The sequence below is a fragment of the Oncorhynchus keta genome, chromosome 29 (assembly GCF_023373465.1).
Source record: "Oncorhynchus keta strain PuntledgeMale-10-30-2019 chromosome 29, Oket_V2, whole genome shotgun sequence".
NCBI lineage: Eukaryota > Metazoa > Chordata > Actinopteri > Salmoniformes > Salmonidae > Oncorhynchus > Oncorhynchus keta.
Window position 1 is genome coordinate 20,315,014 of NC_068449.1, and position 21,526 is coordinate 20,336,539.

Below are 21,526 nucleotides of genomic sequence, written 5' to 3' on the forward strand. Positions count from 1 at the left end.
TGCCTTGTTAGAAGATTAATGGGGTACAAGGTTATCGTTGGGTAGAGGAGATTGGCCTTGGAAGGAGAAAGCACATTTTTGGAAATAATTGTTTTAAAAAAGGTGTGGGTGGGGGGTGCAAGCCCCAGAAAGGCTCTCCCTGACAGTGAACAGAGTTCTGCCCTGGTCCGGTCACTCGCTGCTTGCCATTTATAATTCTGCTCCATTAGTTAGCGAGATACGGTCTTGACACTGCTGAGTTATGAATGAAATGAACCTGTTATGTAACATCTTACTCAGAGAGCTAGACGCTGGGAAGAAAAACCATTTACAATTTAAATGCTGTAGAGTTAACTTTCAGCTGTCAGCCAACGTTAGAGATCATGGCTTTATTACATGGTATTGGCTAACCAGGACTTTGCTCAGAATAACTCTCACATATTTCTGTGTGATTGAGTGACCCTCGCGTTAGCTGCGTGCCACACGTATTTGTCTAGCAGCAGGTGAGTCAGTCTGGTGTCTTTGGTCCAGATCCCAGTCTGACCTGTCTTAATTGTAGCCCTCCCCTAAGCACGTAACGCTGACTGGAAATTGACTGCAGGTCTTCCAGGTGGTGGTGGTGGGTATGCTCCAAGAGCTGAACAATGTCCCCCTGGAGCGCTGCTCTGCTCCTCGGCCTGGCACGGGCTCAGTCCTGCTTAATCTACGCTTGTCATCAGAACATATTTTTGTTAGTTTTCTCCTGGGGGCTGCAGGAGTGTGTGCTACACCACTGACTATAAATTAAGTATAACTGTAAGAAATCTAAGATATATCGGGAGCCCCGGATATATACCATATATATCCAGTTCCGTGCTTCAGCATTGTTTTTAGTTTGCTTTCGTGCTAGCTAAGTGGCTAGATGTAAAGATCAAGCTTCTTGGTTATACAGAGATATTCAATCCCCTCTTGGATCAAGATCCCTGTTGCCCCAAAACAAATTTGTTTAAAAAAAATTGTGCCCCTTGTGTGCACTTCCGGTAATACCATATACCCCAGTATGGTACAGAAACGATATGACAGTATGAAAATCTAGATAGCGCCCAACCCTATCCATAACCCAAAACTGGCAGCTTTGGGGAACATTAGTACAGACCACATGTAAGTAGGATCCATAACTCAAAACTGGCAGATTTGGGGAACTTTAGTACAGACCCCATGTAAGTAGGTTCCATAACCCAAGACTGGCAGCTTTGGGGAACATTAGTACAGACCCCATGTAAGTAGGTTCCATAAACCAAGACCGGCTGCTTTGGGGAACATTAGTACAGACCCCATGTAAGTAAGATCATAACCAAAGGTGCGTTATCTGTCTCTCTCGGTTTTTCTTTCCTAACTTTTTTTCCCTTCTCTCTTTTCAGTTGAAGTGGAAGTGTAAAAAAGAGGATGACACCAACGGCGGCTACTCTCAAGACTTTATTTTTAGCCTTCTATCAAAGGTGGGTGCCTTGAACTTCAATCACCAAGTATCACCAGTTGGCTATGATTCAAAAAGCCATCGCCATTAAGTTGGCACACAGTTTATTTCTGAGAGCAACAGTTTCTCACACCTTCATCTCTTGGAAGGAGCTAAGACTCCTACTGTATGTCTCCCATCAAATGTTCTTATTTGAATGTGTAATGTCGCAGAAGAGACACTGGTTATGTAATCAAACTTATAGAATATAGCTCTCAAGCTATGTGGTGTAAGACTGTCTGTGAGGGCTTGTCCCCTGCTGCATCACAGACCTGTATCTGTCTGTGAGGGCTTGTCCCCTGCTGCATCACAGACCTGTATCTGTCTGTGAGGGCTTGTCCCCTGCTGCATCACAGACCTGTATCTGTCTGTGAGGGCTTGTCCCCTGCTGCATCACAGACCTGTATCTGTCTGTGAGGGCTTGTCCCCTGCTGCATCACAGACCTGTATCTGTCTGTGAGGGCTTGTCCCCTGCTGCATCACAGACCTGTATCTGTCTGTGAGGGCTTGTCCCCTGCTGCATCACAGACCTGTATCTGTCTGTGAGGGCTTGTCCCCTGCTGCATCACAGACCTGTATCTGTCTGTGAGGGCTTGTCCCCTGCTGCATCACAGACCTGTATCTGTCTGTGAGGGCTTGTCCCCTGCTGCATCACAGACCTGTATCTGTCTGTGAGGGCTTGTCCCCTGCTGCATCACAGACCTGTATCTGTCTGTGAGGGCTTGTCCCCTGCTGCATCACAGACCTGTATCTGTCTGTGAGGGCTTGTCCCCTGCTGCATCACAGACCTGTATCTGTCTGTGAGGGCTTGTCCCCTGCTGCATCACAGACCTGTATCTGTCTGTGAGGGCTTGTCCCCTGCTGCATCACAGACCTGTATCTGTCTCCAACTCTCCTGTGATGAGACCTGCCTGGTGTCCAGCTCGCTTTTGAGCTCTACATGACATCAGTGTTTTAGATGGTTTTATTTTCCCCTTTACACAAGCCCCATTAAGTTTTGTTGCAGTGAAAGGGCTTAGGGCAATGCAGTGCCCTCTTAGTGGTGCATGCCATTGTTAATGTCCCTGCTACTGGGCGGGTTTAGCAGTGCCAGGGGAGTCGCTAGGAAATGTGCTCTTCTCATGCAACCGTGTACCACCTCGAACTGCAACCAGCTAATGGGAGTTTTAGTGGGGCGTAGGTCGTGCAGGAATGAGGATAGGTCAAGTCCAAGTGTCACTGACGTCAAACGGAAGGAAAGCTTTGAATTTCTCCTCCGCACGCACTCAATGTACAGTCAGGCGTGGGAGGCTGGGTTAGAGGATTGTGGGAAAAGGAGTGTTGTTGTTTTTGCTAAAGTAAAGAGTGACATTTAAAAAACAACTTAACGCTATTTGCAATGGCAAGCTTCTCCGATGAGTGGCAGGTAATGCTTGAGTAGCCGCCCATGTGTGGGAAAGGGGACTGTGTGTGTTTTGGACTCACGCAACTTTACGACTTCTCTGGAGGGGAGAAAAAATACATATTAAAATATTTGGATTTATGAAATAGGGGTCTACAGAGACTCCCGTTTGTCACTGTTGGCACGATGTAGAGTGTCCACGTCCATTAGCATTCCTGGCCTGTCCTTTTCCCAGAGAAGCAGATTCCTGGTAATGGGATTCTCAGAGGCCTCCTTGCTGAGACTGCTCTCTAGAAGTGGGCTTAATGAGAGCGGCCCTGTATTTCAGGTGACATACTGTATCAGCCGTGGGCCCTGGGTCTGCTGCAGGCCTTTACCCAGAGGAGCCCAGCCTCCATCAACCTCAATCAGCCAAGAGCCTCTGTAATTATAAGTGCAGCTGAGAGAGATCAGCTTTTACTGCTGTCAGAGACCCAGTCCAAGTCCTGTCTCCACTCTCCAGCTCCTCTCTCTGTCTTTGTCTGTCTCTCCGTCTGTGTGTGTGTGTCAGAGGTCAGTGGTTGACCCAGGCTGGACTGTTCCTCCCCTGTACTCCCCTGCATCTGACGTACTGGCAGGCAGCTGGACAAGGGCCTTGGCTAATTTCAGTTTATACCAAAACATGTTTTATAGAGTTTTCCAGGATAGGATACCGTCTTGATACTTGGAACATGCTAAAAGTCGTTTATGTTGACGTGTCCCAGACATTTCTGCTGTGGTAGAATGTTACTGCGGTTGATATTTATCTGGAAATGAATCATTAAAAAAAAATACATTAGGGTTCATGAAATTTTAAAAATCACATTTAGGGATGATATGTTTCTCATTCTCTCTAACAGTATGGGTCCCTCCCACTATCTCTCAAGGGACCAAATCACAGGATGTCCTACGTAGAGTTGTTATTGTGTAACTTGAAAACTCAGCCATTACAAGTGTGTCCTCTAACATTGTCATTGGAGGTGGTGGTCCATAAACTGATGTGATGGAATTTAAGCTTTAGAGTCCTGTCTGGTCATCTGTTGGGTTTTTCTTGCTGATTTAATGATGCCCATTTTTCTGGTTCTGTGTTCTACTTTGAGAATACATTGTGTAATAACTGTCTGTGTTTCTGTGGCTCTTTCAGTATGGCGACGTTTTAAATGTTCTCATATCAAGGAAGAAGAGAGGAAGTGCTGTGGTAGAATTTGAAACCGTAAAAGCAGCTGTAAGTATTCTGGTTCATAAATTATATACACTCATCTCATTTCCTTTTGAAAAGTCACTGAAATCAACCAATACCCACCAGATTTGACTGATTGGCCATTTCTTTACCATTTGGTTTGCACTGAGCATTATGCGTCTCAACAACTTCCCAGCCCAAGGCCCCTAGTTTTCCACACACATGATGACATTCTCATCATCTTGTAGTGTGTGTCTGTAACAGAACAGTTGACAGAACAGAGTGTTCTGATGGGAACCAGGAGGACAGAAGGGCTGAGCCGCCTCATTGTTCAGACCACCTGAGTCCTCTGCTCCTTTGCTGTCACATGCTGTTTTGTTGTGGGCTCTGGTGCGATGTGTGGTTCCCCTCAATAGAACATTTCTGCTGTCCCCTGGGGAGCCAGACTCTGGGCCTGCGGCCGCCTTCTTGCTGTCTGGAGATCTCGGGGTCCCTACGCTGCTTGGGGGTTTGGGGTATCTAAAGTTTACCCCACATGTGCGTTTCAAATACACAAGGCAAAACCCCACACAACGGCTGGGGTGGAAGACACAACTAACTCTATAGAGCTGAGAGGAGTAGAGAGGTTGATGTAGCTCCATTAGTGGTGCTGGGGGAAAAAATGGCCTGTCAGCAGATCATGTCACACTGGGGTCTAACGTTACTCCGTTGTTTCTCTCCAGGAATTGGCATATAAGAACGAGAGTGGCCTTACAGCAAACCCACTGAAGATCTCTTGGCTTGAGGGACAGCCTGAAGTCATCACCCCAGTGGTGTCGCAGGTTCAGCAAACATCTGGACAGTACTTCCCACCTAAACAGGTATGTAACCAGGGGCAACTGCCACCACAAGTAGGGCAACCTCTCCCCAATGTGCTTAGTCCTAATTCTCCTTCACTCCCATTAATGATAATGTAAGCCCTATGTTGCCAAATATCTCCACGTTGTTGGCTTCCAATCCAAATAACATTTCCTAAACACCATCCCGCAAAGAGAGGTATGTAAACTTCTGCGGTTTTAATTTTGTATCAGTGAGAAAATATTGCCCATCCACTTGCACTCTCCTTGTCTGGCCCAGAAAAATGTGTTTGGTTAAATGGTCTTAGGTTTGTTTGGCTTGGAGAAGCAGTGTGTTGGCCCGGCGATGGCCCGATCCCCTGGCCTGTCCCGCCTCTCATTAAGGCCTGACCCACCCGCGAGACCAATGGAATGCCTCACTCCATGAGAATCACACGGTAACCCAACATGACCAGCGTGCAGGCTGGCACGAGAGGGCTTTCTCTCTCTACCCAGAGTGGTACTCACCCCAGTCTGCCCACCTTTTTGCTAACCTCCTGGTCGGCTTTCATAACATGCATACTGGCAGTTTAGAGGCCTTTTCCAATCAGAATAATGTTGTAGCACAGTTGGGAAATGTAGGTGGACGATGAAGGTGATCTGAGTCGGTTTGAGGAGCACAGGAAGTTTAAGCTTCTCTCTGGTCATGAGCTAGACATGATTCAGTCTGTCTGTGTCCATAATCACCATTACTTAGTTTCCCTGCTGTGGTCATTTAGGCCTAATAATAATAATAATAATAACGCTGACTTTGTTTATAAAGAGCTTTTCCATACATTTGGTCTCGGGTCTGCATGGATGGACTGTTTCACCTCAGCACAGTAACTCAGGCCCCTCGTCAGGGTTAGCACGCCATGCAGGGTTCACAGCCCGGCCCGTGCATTGGGACTTGTCAGAGCAATGTTATTATGGTAACCGGTTTTACCGGTGAAAGCTATCCGATGCAGATTGCTTCATCTCTCGCAGAGTTTTTCAGGGCAGGGAACGAAAACAAAATGATTATAGCAGTGTAATTTTCACATTAGCCCTCAGTGAGAATGCTTCTCACTAAAGAGGCCCACATGACATAATGGGGATCCAGTGAATATTGTCCCACATCTGGCCTGGGGTCAGTGGATACTGGGGAGAACCATGGAGGTCCTGGGCAGACTGTCTGGCCTGGGGTCAGTGGATACCCCAGGCCATGTACTGTTATAATCTCCACCCGGCACAGCCAGAAGAGGACTGCCCACCCCTCAGAGCCTGGTTCCTCTCTAGATTTCTTCTTAGGTTCCTGCCTTTCTAGGGACTTTTTCCTAGCCACCGTGCTTCTACATGCTTGCTGTTTGGGGTTTTAGGCTGGGTTTCTGTATAGCACTTTGTGACATCAGCTGATGTAAGAAGGGCTTTATAGATACATTTGATTGATTGGGGAGAACCGTGGAGGTCCTGGGGAGACTGTCTGGGATCCAGAACACTACATCTCCCTCTTTCTCCCTCTCTTTTTCACTCTGCTTCCTCTCCCTGTCTTTCTCCCTCTGCTGCCTCTTTCACCCTCCCCTCATTTTCTAATTTCCCCTCTACCTAAAGTGTGACCTGCTGCGATCACAGAGGAGCAGCAGTGCTGATACCTGCCTCTTTAACCTCCATCAATCCAGCCCCAGCAAAGCAGGGAGCCCAGGGACGCACACGCCTGACTTCACACTATGCGCCACTCTGTTTAACAAGAGCATCTGCTTACACTGGTCTGGGACCTGCTGCTGCACCTGGGCCCCCAAGTCCCCACAGGCCCATGGAGATCCCTAGTATCACACACTGTAGCAAATTTGGAGAGACATGGATGAGCCCTGTTGTACTCCTGTGCTGAGTGATTCTCTAAGTTTGTGAATCAAATCAAACCATTTGTCACGTGCCGATTACAAGAAGTGTAGACCTTACCGTGAAATGCTTACTTTACAAGCCCTTAACCAACAGTGCAGAGAAGAGTTAAGAAAATATTTACCAAATAAACAAAAGTATAACAATAACGAGGCTTTGTACAGTGGGTACCGAGTCAGTGTGCGGGGGTACAGTGGCAGAGAAAACAGTCTATGACTAGGGTGGCTGGAGTCTGAACATTTTATGGGCTTTCCTCTGATACCGCCTATTATACAGGTCCTGGATGGCAGGAAGCCTGGCCCCAGTGATGTACTGGGCCATACGCACTATCATCTGTAGCGTCTTATGGTCAGATGCCGAGCAGTTGCCATACCAGGCGGTGATGCAACCATGCTCTCGATGGTGCAGCTGTATAACTTTTTGATGAAACAGGCCCTCTGTCAGACATGGGTGTGTTGGGTCAGGCGTTTCACCAGTAGGGACACCATGCAGAGACAATACTGTAGGGGTGGTGGTCCATTCACAACGTTCTTCTCGACATAAATAACCAAGCAGGGTAAGGAACAGAGGCCCTGTCCTAGCCGGGCCATGGTGCAGAGAATTGCTCCCTATGCTCCAGACTAAACTCCCTTGTATTTCGATAGGATCTAGTTTCACCTCCTGAGTGTGCTATGTTTTGTATCACTGCTCCGTGCCATAATAAATTATCATAATGAGAGGCTGTAAAATATGTATGGTAAATCATTCTGTGCTTGTGCTGTTTTTCAAACAGTCGGTCTCTGTTGACATTTGATGTCAAGTTTTATTGAATGTCAGTGTGATGTACACAGTCAGCTGTGTGTCTGTTCCTGAAATACTGAGTGGATTACGTGATCTGTTATGAATCGACTATACTGCCCCTACATAGATGGAATGGTGGTTTGCATGACAATGCGAAGTACACAGTTAAATTACGGTGGATGAGGTGTTCAAGCTGTCCCCCAGAAGTCTTCCCATTGCTGCCAGACTACATTCACACAGTGTCAATATGACTCATAGTTGTTAAGCCCTTACCTCACAGAATCTCTTGAGTTTGGGGTCCACATCCAACCATCTGTATCCTCCCTATCAGTAGAACCTGCAGTATAATCATGTCTTTGGAAGTCATAAGTCTCTGCATCCCCAATTTAGAACAATCGTTGAGCATATTGTCTTTTTAGAGTATTTATTCTGATAAAGACGTATCGCAATATTTGATACGACTCTGTTTATTTCATCTTTGAGGAAACCAGATGTAGCTTGTCATCTGTTCTAGGATGTTTTTTTACATCATATCGGACCGGCTAGCTTCCTTCTGCTAAAGAAAGAGCACGCTCACCTACAATAGCCTCCGAGTCTGTCTGGGTCCTGGGATGCTGTGCATAGTCCTGCTACAGTTGGCTGCAGCACTGTACTCTTTCTGGACGGAGATAATAACTTCTGGTGTTCTGACTTCCTGGAAGAGTCCGTTTAGCAGCGAAAGGACTAATGTAACAGATTGTTTAATTTACAGCTGTTGCCAGCTGTTATCGGCATCAATTAATTTAACTGGGCTTTAGCTTAGACGGAGAATAGAGAAGGTGATAACAGGACTATCTTAACACGAGGTCTGGGAGCAATGGAGACCACTGCATTTTTCTTCATGGGACAGTTAGAAGGAGTAAAAGGCCATGGGAGACTATTTTTACATTGCTGACTCAGTGTTTTTCCTCTGTGGACTGAAGTTGAATTGAATCTCCTCAGACTTTTGTGCTCCTCTTCGATCTACTGTAACACATTGCATATTAACTTGATCAAATAGCTTGCTAGTTTTAATCAGCGGATGTTAAACTTTTGAGATCTTTTGATGGTTTTGTCGTCTTCTCAAGGTTTTACGATGCCCAAGTGTATCATGGATATCATGCGAAGCAGTACTATTGTGAGCTACCTTGGCCCTAAATGTGTTTTTAAATGGGGGAGAAACGTGTGAACCGGTGGCTCTGTAATGTGTTCTGACACGATGTAGAGTTCCATAAACAATATCAGTTTCAGAAACGGAATGTCTCGCTTGTCAAAACAATATTTCCACCCCCCCAAAAATGTCAGATTTATTTTTATTTTTTATAAAAAACCTCTTGTCTTTTGTAAGATGGCTTTCGTGGTATTCTGTATGATGGTGAGTTTGGAATTCGAGGGAAAAGTGGTCCCAGATATGATGGGGTAACTCACAGTTTAAAATGTTTTGCCAGTAGGCACTGTGCCAAGATAATTTGTCTTCCAATTACTCTTCTCACATCAGCCTTGTGAGTTTGGGCGCTTGTTGAGGATAACTTTATGTGACTTCTCGTGTGGAGGAGCCCAGTGCAGAAGATGGGGTGTCGTACGGTCCAAGGACAGTCTGCGTGTGTGTGGGTGCTCTGTAGTTCTGTCTCTGAGCTCTGTCTGGGACAGCGGGACATTAGTCCCACTGTTCCAGAGGCGTGTTATGTCATTGAGGAGAGTCTGGGTAAGCGGTAATGTAGATTTAGGCACCAGGTTGGACAATGAAGTTGTGGATGCTGATGAAGCATACGAAGTGGGCTTTCATAGGATTAGGTGAAAGGTGGGAAAGGAAGAGCTATCTTTTCTGGGCTTTGACAAGAATAAGAAACCATAATGTATGGTCCTCCTTTCCTGTCCTGAGCAAATTATATCAAGACTCGTTAACCTAGAAAGCCAAGATGTCAATCTGATAAGGCCCAGGAAATCTGTCCGTTAATGTTCCTTATGAATGGATTACTTGTTCTGCTGGTTCAGGATAAGTGGGGAATAAAGGTTGACTTTATCAAGCCCAACTTCATCTATTTAATAATCTTGCTGTGATGCAGGTGTGGTCAACAATGTGCATCATAACCATTCAGTACTTCCCTCAAGCTCCAGTTCATTGTAATAGCAGTAACTTTCAAAGTGAAACCTGTGAATGAGTAGATGGTTGATTTGGCTGGGAATGTCTGTCCGTACGTGCCCATGTGTAAGTATCTAACATGGACTACTTTACCTCCAGCTGTCTCATGTAATGTCAGGGTGTAATTTCTCTTCAAACAGTAAGTGTAAAATGTGACAGACGGGGCTTTAATATGGCACCTCATGACTGTTAGAAAACCAAACATATGTCAGTCCATCAAAGTGTGTAAGCAGTATTATACAAGCCATCTAAAATGCTGATGCGAACCACTGATCTTAGAATTTGACACGGGTAAAATAATTTAGTGTACACACTGGTCTAAAAGAGTGTTTCACATTGTGTTATTATTCTCATAAAACATACAATATACTGAAAGCCATAATTCGTTTTACTGAAAGATGCACAAAACATATGCAGTACAGATGTACCCACAAACATCAGTGACTCCATTAGATTAACATGCTATTGCTTACGCTGTTTAACTGTTTGTTAGCAGCAGGACACTCATGGCTAGTGAAGTTCTCTGTAATGCCTCGAGGATCCCTGGAATGTAACAGCTTTTAGCTTTGCCCCACTGCTTTCCTTTCCTGACCGCCCCCTGCTGTGGTGCTGGCTGTGGCTTTCTCCCAGCTCCCCTTGCAGGTGGGTAAGTGGGCCCAGGACTGGGGGTGGTGGGTGGCGCATCAGGCCCTGTTTGTTCAGCAGGTAGTGTTTAAACCCTCATCAGGAGCCTTGCTGGTAATGGATGGCTGTGGTCCCCAGCCTTCTTCGCTCCAGCAGCACGTGGAAGGATCACATTACCCCTCGCCACCTTCCCCTCTCGCGCCACTCACCAGAGCGAGGGACTCCGATTAACATTTAAGAAAACGGCGCTGGGGTTTTGGGGCACGGACCTGTGGCCTGAGTTGCAGCCCTCCAACCACTGGCTTTATTGGAAGCAGAGCTAAGTGTTTGTTTTCATTGTGTTGTTGGAAAGAGAGACTGGGCTGCCTTCGTGTACCTTCAAGTGGGGCCTCTGAGATGCGTGCGGAAGAGAGATTGCCCTCCCCACACAACGGAATGGCAAGGACGCCAAGTCGTCACAGCTTCAGGACCGTGGAAAACTAAGCCCTCGTTCTTTTTTTCCCCTTTAACATAACATTCTTAAATTGAACAATCCTCTTGAGCTCTGTAGGAAGGAACTGGGTTTAAACTAAGGTGAAAAAGCAGCCAACTGAAAATGCCCACTTTACTTTGAACAGCTTGAGATAAAGAAAAAGGTGCTAAATTATTAACTAGACTATGTAACATTTTATCTAATGCTGTAACGGGTAATGCTAGAAGAACATGAACTTTGCCCTTTAAAGCGTATGCAGTTTAACCCTTCAGAGGGAAGAATTCCAACGTTAACTCTTTAACATCACATTAGATAATATACACTCATACTGATTCTGTTGCTGTATAATAGAAACAACAGATGGATATGATCAAAACAAATTCAACAAATTAGCGTATAACTCAAACATGACGTTCTGAAATGATAATCTACTGTAAATGAGAGAAGGGATAAGTTGAAACAGAAGTCCATGTACCGGCTCTTATTGTCCATGGTTTAGATCAGTGTTTTCCTAACCTTTTTTGGTTACTGTACCCCAAATCACATTTTGATTTGACCGGAAAACCCACAAAGTACCCCCTCGTGCATTTTACCAGTAGGCCAATGGTCCTTTGAGTCTTCCCCATGTACCCCCTGTGGATAGCCCAAGTACCCCGAAGGGTATACCGTGCATTCGGAAAGTATTCAGACCCCTTGACTTTTTCCCCATTTTGTTACGTTACTCCCTTATTCTAAAATGGATCAAATAAAAAAAATGTCCTCATCAATCCACTCCCAATACCCCATAATGACAAAGCGAAAACAGTTTTATAGATTTTTTGGGGTGGGGGGCAAATTTATTCACAATTATTCATTTCCTTTGCTATGACACTTGAAATTGAGCTCCGGTGCATCCTGCTTCCATTGATCATCCATGCTGATTCTACAACTTGATTGGAGTCCACCTGTGCTATAATTCAATTGATTTGACATGATTTGGAGAGGCACACACCTGTCTATATAAGGTCCCACAGTTGACAGTGCATGTCAGATCAAAAACCAAGCCATGAGGTTGAAGGAATTATCCATAGAGCTCAAAGACAGGATTGTGTCGAGGTACAGATCTGGGGAAGGCTACAACAAAAATTCTGCAGCTTTGAAGGTCCCCAAGAACACAGTGGCCTCCATCATTCTTAAATGGAAGACATTTGGAACCACCAAGACAAAGCTGGCCACAGTAAAAGGCACATGACACCACGCTTGGAATTTGCCAAAAGGCACCTAAAGACTCTCAGACCATGAGAAACAAGATTCTCTGGTCTGATGAAACCAAGATTGAACTCTTTGGCGTCACATCTGGAGGAAACCTGGCACCATCCCTACAGTGAAGCGTGGTCATGGCAGCATCATGCTGTGGGGATGTTTTTGGGAGACTAGTAAGGATCATGGGAAATATGAACAGAGCGATCCTTGATGAAAACCTGCTCCAGAGTGCTCAGGACCTCTGATTGGGCCTATGGTTCACCTTCCAACAGGACAATGACCCAAAGCACACAGCCAAGACAACGCAGGAGTGGCTTATGGACAAGTCTCTGATCGAACATCTCTGGAGAGACCAGAAATAGCTGTGCAACGACGCTTCCCATTCATCCTGACAGAGCTTGAGAGGATCTGCAGAGAAGAATGGGAGACACTCCCCAAATATAGGTGTGCCAAGCTTGTAGCTTCATACCCAAGAAGACTCAGCTTAAATCACTGCCAAAGGCGCTTCAACAAAGTACTAAGTAAAGGGTCTGAATACTTATGTAAATTTGATATTGGTTTATTTTTACATTTGCAGAATTTTCTAAAAACCTGTTTTTGCTTTCTCATTATAGGGTATTGTGTGTAGATTGAAGGGGGAAATGATTTAATCCATGTTAGAATAAGGCTGTAACGTAACAAAATGTGGAAAAAGTCAAGGGGTCTGAATACTTTCCGAAAGCACTACGTACCTCAGGTTGGGAACCACTGGGTTAGATTACCTCACATGAAATGGAGGAGGATCTCTTTGTAGTTACAGTTCTGTCCACATCTCATCCATTACTCTTTGAGTCCATTGCATTTGATATAATTCAGCCACAGTCAGCTAATCCAAAGATTGAGATTATATCCCCATGGTGTTTCAAATGTTCTGACATTGTTTCTTTAAGTCAAGAGTTTTTTTAAATGTCAGCTGTTCATATCCTAGGACAGTTTAGAGTGTTCTAATGCCAGTCACATATAATTATGTCAGTGAAGTCTCTTGCTGAGGACCCATGTTTGTCTGGCTGTTCCTCTAATAGTGGAGCCTGTCCATGACCTGCAGCACATCGTCCAGGATGGAGGGGCCCAGGTCCAGGCTGAAGGAGAAGCTGTTGTCCACCTCATCCAGCTGCAGTGTGTTCTCATGGCAGGTCTGAGTGGAATCTCCATCCCTGCCAGAGCTCAGACTGCCCCGGCCAGGACTGTGGCTACTGACCATGACCCCGTGGCTGGGGCTAACACTGGCCTCGATCTCGCCCTCCTCACTGTCCAGCATGGGCAAGGATCGGTACTCCTTCCTCCTCTCTGAGGCGCTATGGCTCAAGTGGGGCCTGGTCCACTCTGGGATCTTTAGGGCCTCGGCCTCACCCAGGTTAAGTCGTGGGGGTTTGGGTGGAGGGTAGCAGGCCAGGAAGAGGTTATGTTCGCTCTGAGAGCTGTGCAGTATCAGGCTGTGGCCCCCCTTCAGAAAGGACAGGTCCCCGAAGCTGTCACTGCTGGCATTGTTCCCGATGTGGGCAACGTGGCAGAAGTCGGCCAATGGGAGGCTGATCATGTTGACAGAGAGCACCTCCCTGCGCTTCTGGGTCCTAGACCAGCGGGCCGAGGCTGGCTTACGGCACAGAGACATCTTCAGTGGCATCTTACCTGGTCCTGTTGATGTCCTTTGGTTCACTTCTGAGATTAAGCCTAAATGCAGTCTACCATCTTAGAAAAAAAGCTCTGTTTTGGAAAAGATAAGAAACAAAAGAATTTATTTAAATGATTTCACTTTGAGGTTAGGTTCATGTCAGATCAAGTGGTTTCCCATCAAGAACATATCATACATCTCTGATATAAATGTCCAGGTTTACTTTCATCATTCTGCAGCATACAGGATGTGCACTATTTGTTTCCCTCTGCTTTCCAACAAAAGATGTAACCTTTGGATTATGTCAAGTTTGATGTGAAAAGGCAGCAGCTATTATTTAGAGAATGCACCTGCTCTGCTTGGTTCTGTATTAATACAATTCTTCAACATTTGGCTCCTGGGAAATAGTCCAACATGTGCTTTGAAGTGTTTGATTTTAAATGTTTACTTTTCAAATCCAGTTTATTCCCATAAATGCAGGTGTGGTCTGCTGAATGCACTAAATGGATGTCTTAGCCTGATTCTGTCTTTCAGTATCTGTGCACCAAATATGCACATTTTAGAGCAGACCCAACATCCTGTATAGAACTCACCAGCTTGTAGTTCTAAAAAACGGAAATGAGTTAGCCATGGCTCGTTGATCAAAGCCTATGTGGAAATTAATGTTTTTTTTTCATAGAGTTTTTGGATAAATGTCCAAAATAAGGTCTGAGGTTAGCACAGGCTTAGGAGATCTGATACCTTTTGTTCTATGATATAATATCATTCAGCTAACACCACCTTTATGAATGATTAACCTTTTAACGTGTTTTGTGTGAAGAGGCGACTCCGGGATGCTGGCCTTCTAGGCAGAGTTGCAAAAAAAAGCCATATCTCAGACTGGCCAATAAAAAGAAAAGATTAAGATGGGCAAAGAAACACAGACACTGGACAGAGGAACTCTGCCTAGAAGGCCAGCATCTTGGAGTCGCATTCTTCACTGTTGACGTTGAGACTGGTGTTTTGCGGATACTATTTTAATGAAGCTGCCAGTTGAGGACTTGTGAGGCGACACTCTAAACACTCTAATGTACTTGTCCTCTTGCTCAGTTGTGCACCAGGGCCTCCCACTCCTCTTCTATTCTGGTTAGCGCCAGTTTGCGCTGTTCTGTAAAGGGAGTAGTAAACAGCGTTGTACGACATCTTCAGTTTCTTGGCTATTCCATGCGAGAAATTGCCATCAGGCAACTACAACTACAGGCTTCACTCTTACTTTTAATCAAGAGTTATTTTATGAATGGGGTGGAATTTGCTACATGTTGAGACAAAACCCAGATTCTTTCAGACACAGTATGCAAATTCATCTTGTTTTATTTGTCTTTAACTTTGGATCTGTTGAGCTGGTTTACTGGTCACAGACAGTTCGTCAGCCTTTCCTGTTTAACATGCTGGATCCAGAAGAGATCACATTCCACAACTCTTATTTGAGAGAGGTGTGGCAATACCTGACATGATTTGTTATGATGGTAATGTAAGTAGAATTTAACTGGAATATGACTTTCACATACTGTAACTGGTGTCAAACTGGTGTCGATTTTGGTCATTTTAGAAGTTAATCTGTACAGTTTCAATCTCAGTTAGCTGTAAATGTTGAGCCTTGAACAGCTACCACCCATTTAGAAAGCAAGGGCATAAAACCTTTTACCTAAGACAACTGAACACACTGAGGAAAGTGTGGCTATGAAAAGATTAAGTCCATTATAGTTCATGTAAGCTCTAGGCCCAAAGCGCAAAATAAAATGCTCCTTATTCTAATCTAGTTGAGTATGGTTCCAGTAACTTAGTCATTTTATTGAGTAACACAGAATGCAGTTCATCTCTGGCTTGTCAAATGGACAATCTCAGTGGTCTCTGATTTTTACGGGCTCCTAACAGCTTTGCCCATATAATATCTGTGTTCGTGACTTGAAACACTCACTCTGTAAATTTGTAAGGCACTACGGCAAACATGTTTTGTTGGCCCATAAAGGTTTTACTGGCACTTTAGTAGCAGCGGGTGATGGGGAGAGTGTGGACACAACAGCATTCCTTTCCAAACATGTCAGTTGGACGAGGGCGTGTTAGAATTGTAGCGGTCATTATCACGCTAAGGAAACACTTATCTTCCAAGTCCAAATTAAAGAAGTAAAAACTGCTTTGCCATTTACAGTTACTAAATCATCTTCCTCGTCAAACTGCCTTTCGCCAAACACGTTTGATGGAGACTTTCAAAATGAGTTGGCCACCTGTCCAAATGGAAATGCCTAAAGTATGTTCTCAAGAGCAGGTGTTGGTTAAGTCTCTTAAAACTAATACTTTTGATTGGTTGATCGATAGAGTTTGTAACAACATGTATGATAGATCTGTTAGCTCTTACCTGTACTGCTGTGTACACAGGGCATCTGTATCCCACACGTCTGTCTCTATCAGGAAGCCAGGCTAGGGCTGATACCTGTAGACTGTGACACTGTTTCTCCTGACATGATGAGGCTTGTTCAACTGCAGCGGGAGAAGCACCGTGAACAACCTTGAGAGAGCGAACTGGTGCCACTTCCCCAGACAATTCTATAAATCCTGGATTTAACAGCCTAGCTACTCTTGTCTCTTACCTGAGTCTTATAATCCTTATCAGTAGAGACCCTGTCAGGTTTGTTGGTTGAGAAAGTGTCCTCTGTAAGTAACCCAGGTGATGTGAGTGTAGAAGAGGGTTAAGAGGAGCAGGTGGAGAGTGTTTGCCCTCTGGTGATGTAACTCTTCCTGCTGTGTGTGTCTGAATCATGGGCGTAAATCCCGCTGGCTGCACCCACTACCTGAGGGAGAGGGCAGAACAGGAGCTGTCGGAGTCCCCACTGATTTACTGCTTGAAACACGGATGGAATTGAACTCGGAATTGAACACAGCACATTCCTCACACAGACAGGGCCACAGTGACGTGTGTGTGTGTGTGAGAGAGGGCGGGGGCTACTCACACTCCGATGGGGTTAACCGATCACTAATCTCCATGGCATTGTCTCTACTCTACTGATTTCCTGTGCTCTGTTAGCTTGTGTAAAGCCCCGGGGCCAACGTAGGCCATTCTGGCTGAGTGGAGGCCAATAGGCGGTGAAATCGGATGAAGCCTCTGACTAGCATACAGATATGTATGTGTAGAATGGCTGAGTTGCACAAGATAACTTGTTGCCGTTCCAATTCTCACGCCTCTAGCTGCATGCTTGTTTTTGTTATTGGAATATTGTAGGAATACTGTAGTCATAGTAGAATATGAATTGGCTTCTCAGTATTGCTAGCCTCCAGTCAATGCCACTATAGGCCCAAATGTAAATGTCCTGCTTGTAGTGTCTGTGTGTATTTTTGGCCTCCTTAGATGTCTACTGTAGTGTTCTGTAATTTAACCATTATGCTTATTGATAATCACCGTTTGTATGCTGTGGGTTTATGCTATTGACAGATTTACTTTTCCCTTCAGAGATAAAGCTTTAGCAGTGGCCAGAGGCCTACACCCCACTCTGCTCAGCTTCTAGCTAGTGTATACATGTCTCTGGGATGGTCTACATCTGGTCTCAGCAGCAGTCATACTCTGTGCTCCACACCAGCATCCTCCCAATCATTGTGCCTCGTCTTTGACCTTGAGGAAACGTTAGTGGCCATCTGTTTGTCTCCAGACAACACAACACTCTGTTCCAGGGTTTCTGAGATGAAACATCCTGTAAAACAACACATTTCACTGCACTTATCCAGTGTATGTGACAAAAATAATTATGTATAGATAGATGGATATATATACAGTGCCTTCGGAAAGTATTCACACCCCTTGACTTTTTCCACATATTGTTATGTTATAGCCTTATTCTAAAATGGATAAAACAAACAAACAAATCCTCAGCAATCTACACACAATACCCCATAATGACAAAGCGAAACTGTCCAACTCATCCCAAACCATCTCAATTGGGTTGAGGTCAGGTGATTGTGGAGGCAGGTCATCTGATGCAGCACTCCATCACTCTCCTTCTTGGTTAAATAGCACTTACTCAGCCTTGAGGTGTTGGGTCACTGTCCTGTTGAAAAATAAATGATAGTCCCACCTAAGCGCAAACCAGATGGAATGGTGTATTGCTGCAGAATGCTGTGGTAGCCATGCTGGTTAAGTGTGCCTTGAATTCTAAATAAATCACAGACAGTGTCACCAGCAAAGAACCCCCACACCATCACACCTCCTCCATGCTTCACGATGGGAACCACACATGCGGAGATCATCCGTTCACCTACTCTGCGTCTCTCAAAGACACAGCAGTTGGAAACAAAAGTCTTAAATTTGGACCAAAGGACAGATTTCCACCGTTCTAATGTCCATTGCTAGTGTGTGTTGGTCCATTTTGCTGATCCCTGCCTACAGGCAGAAACTAAAACAAGAGGCTCCCACGCTGAGGTCTGTCCAACGCTGGTCAGACCAAGCTGACTCCACACTCCAAGACTGCTTCCATCACGTGGACTGGGACATGTTTCGTATTGCGTCAGATAAAAATATTGACGAATACGCTGATTCGGTGTGCGAGTTCATTAGAACGTGCGTCGAAGATGTCGTTCCCATAGCAACGATAAAAACATTCCCTAACCAGAAACCGTGGATTGATGGCAGCATTCGCGTGAAACTGAAAGCGCGAACCACTGCTTTTAATCAGGGCAAGGTGTCTGGTAACATGTCCGAATATAAACAATGCAGCTATTCCCTCCGCAAGGCTATTAAACAAGCTAAGCGTCAGTACAGAGACAAAGTGGAATCTCAATTCAATGGCTCAGACACAAGAGGCATGTGGCAGGGTCTACAGTCAATCACGGACTACAAGAAGAAACCCAGCCCAGTCACGGACCAGGATGTCTTGCTCCCAGGCAGACTAAATAACTTTTTTGCCCGCTTTGAGGACAATACAGTGCCACTGACACGGCCTGCAACGAAAACATGCGGTCTCTCCTTCACTGCAGCCGAGGTGAGTAAGACATTTAAACGTGTTAACCCTCGCAAGGCTGCAGGCCCAGACGACATCCCCAGCCGCGCCCTCAGAGCATGCGCAGACCAGCTGGCCGGTGTGTTTACGGACATATTCAATCAATCCCTATACCAGTCTGCTGTTCCCACATGCTTCAAGAGGGCCACCATTGTTCCTGTTCCCAAGAAAACTAAGGTAACTGAGCTAAACGACTACCGCCCCGTAGCACTCACTTCCGTCATCATGAAGTGCTTTGAGAAACTAGTCAAGGACCATATCACCTCCACCCTACATGACACCCTAGACCCACTCCAATTTGCTTACCGCCCAAATAGGTCCACAGACGATGCAATCTCAACCACACTGCACACTGCCCTAACCCACCTGGACAAGAGGAATACCTATGTGAGAATGCTGTTCATCGACTACAGCTCGGCATTCAACACCATAGTACCCTCCAAGCTCGTCATCAAGCTCGAGACCCTGGGTCTCGACCCCGCCCTGTGCAACTGGTTACTGGACTTCCTGACGGGCCGCCCCCAGGTGGTGAGGGTAGGCAACAACTTCTCCTCCCCGCTGATCCTCAACACGGGGGCCCCACAAGGGTGCGTTCTGAGCCCTCTCCTGTACTCCCTGTTCACCCACGACTGCGTGGCCACGCACGCCTCCAACTCAATCAAGTTTGCGGACGACACAACAGTGGTAGGCTTGATTACCAACAACGACGAGACGGCCTACAGGGAGGAGGTGAGGGCCCTCGGAGTGTGGTGTCAGGAAAATAACCTCACACTCAACGTCAACAAAACTAAGGAGATGATTGTGGACTTCAGGAAACAGCAGAGGGAGCACCCCCCTATTCACATCGATGGAACAGTAGTGGAGAGGGTAGCAAGTTTTAAGTTCCTCGGCATACACATCACAGACAAACTGAATTGGTCCACTCACACTGACAGCGTCGTGAAGAAGGCGCAGCAGCGCCTCTTCAACCTCAGGAGGCTGAAGAAATTCGGCTTGTCACCAAAAGCACTCACAAACTTCTACAGATGCACAATCGAGAGCATCCTGGCGGGCTGCATCACCGCCTGGTACGGCAACTGCTCCGCCCTCAACCGTAAGGCTCTCCAGAGGGTAGTGAGGTCTGCACAACGCATCACCGGGGGCAAACTACCTGCCCTCCAGGACACCTACACCACCCGATGTTACAGGAAGGCCATAAAGATCATCAAGGACATCAACCACCCGAACCACTGCCTGTTCACCCCGCTATCATCCAGAAGGCGAGGGCAATACAGGTGCATCAAAGCTGGGACCGAGAGACTGAAAAACAGCTTCTATCTCAAGGCCATCAGACTGTTAAACAGCCACCACTAACATTGAGTGGCTGCTGCCAACACACTGTCATTGACACTGACCCAACTCCAGCCACTTTAATAATGGGAATTGATGGGAAATGATGTAAATATATCACTAGCCACTTTAAACAATGCTACCTTATATAATGTTACTTACCCTACATTATTAATCTCATATGCATACGTATATACTGTACTCTACATCATCGACTGCATCCTTATGTAATACATGTATCACTAGCCACTTTAACTATGCCACTTTGTTTACTTTGTCTACATACTCATCTCATATGTATATACTGTACTCGATACCATCTACTGTATGCTGCTCTGTACCATCACTCATTCATATATCCTTATGTACATATTCTTTATCCCCTTACACTGTGTATAAGACAGTAGTTTTGGAATTGTTAGTTAGATTACTTGTTGGTTATCACTGCATTGTCGGAACTAGAAGCACAAGCATTTCGCTACACTTGCATTAACATCTGCTAACCATGTGTATGTGACAAATAAAATTTGATTTGATTTGAAGCAAGTCTCTTCTTCTTATTGGTGTCCTTTAGTAGTGGTTTCTTTGCAGTCTCCTCTGAACAGTTGATGTTGAGATGTGTCTGTTACTTGAACTCTGAAGCATTTATTTGGGCTGCAATCTGAGGTGCAGCTAAATCTAATGAATTTATCCTCTGCAGCAGAGGTAACTCTGGGTCTTCCTTTCCTGTGGCGGTCCTCATGAGAGCCTGTTTCATCATAGCGCTTGATGGTTTTTGCGACTGCACTTGAAGAAACTTTCCAAGTTCTTGACATTTTCTGGGTTGACTGACCTTCATGTCTTAAAGTAATGATGGACTGTTGTTTCTCTTTGCTTATTTGAGCTGTTCTTGCCATAATATGGACTTGGTCTTTTATCAAATAGGGCAATATTCTGTATACCCCCCTACCTTGTCACAACACAACTGATAGGCTCAAACTCATTAAGAAGGAAAGAAATTCCACAAATGAACTTTTAAGAAGGCACATCTGTTAATTGAAATGCACTCTCGGTGACTACCTCATGAAGCTGGTTGAGAGAATGGCATTAGTGTGCAAAGCTGTCATCAAGGCAAAGGGTGGCTACTTTGAAGAATCTCAAATATAAAATATATTTTAATTTGTTTAATACTTTATTGGATACTACATGATTCCATATGTGCTATTTCATAGTTTTGAAAAACCCTTGATTGAGTGTACGTCCAAACGTTTGACTCGTGCTGTATATACTGAATTCGGTCTCTAAGATTACTTTACTGATCAGATCTTTTAAAATGGCTCCAATAAACAAATTCCTGCCACCCTTCCTTCCCCATTAACTCCCTAACGCCAGAACAGACCTTTAACAGATGCAATTACTCACGCAAATATACGAACTGCCTTATCATAACATTTATCCAAGACTGGAACTGAGCATTTC

The 21,526-nt window shown here is 45.2% G+C and overlaps 2 protein-coding genes across 2 annotated transcripts in view; one reads left to right on the plus strand and one right to left on the minus strand.

The window, feature by feature from the left end:
• LOC118362440 (dnaJ homolog subfamily C member 17-like) overlaps window positions 1-21,526 on the plus strand; it is a 60,181-nt gene that overhangs the window by 32,173 nt on the left and 6,482 nt on the right. Inside the window, exons 8-10 of the mRNA XM_035742775.2 lie at window positions 1,380-1,457; window positions 4,018-4,098; window positions 4,776-4,913. Coding sequence (XP_035598668.1) covers window positions 1,380-1,457; window positions 4,018-4,098; window positions 4,776-4,913 — 297 coding nt within the window. The remainder of the gene's footprint in view (window positions 1-1,379; window positions 1,458-4,017; window positions 4,099-4,775; window positions 4,914-21,526) is intronic.
• On the minus strand, window positions 9,873-16,502 carry LOC118362441 (cdc42 effector protein 3-like). Its single transcript, XM_035742777.2, has 3 exons — window positions 16,343-16,502; window positions 16,111-16,232; window positions 9,873-13,807 (listed from the first exon to the last, which is right to left on the minus strand). The coding sequence occupies exon 3, from the start codon at window positions 13,725-13,727 to the stop codon at window positions 13,119-13,121; it is 609 nt and encodes a 202-aa protein (XP_035598670.1). The 5' UTR covers window positions 13,728-13,807; window positions 16,111-16,232; window positions 16,343-16,502; the 3' UTR covers window positions 9,873-13,118.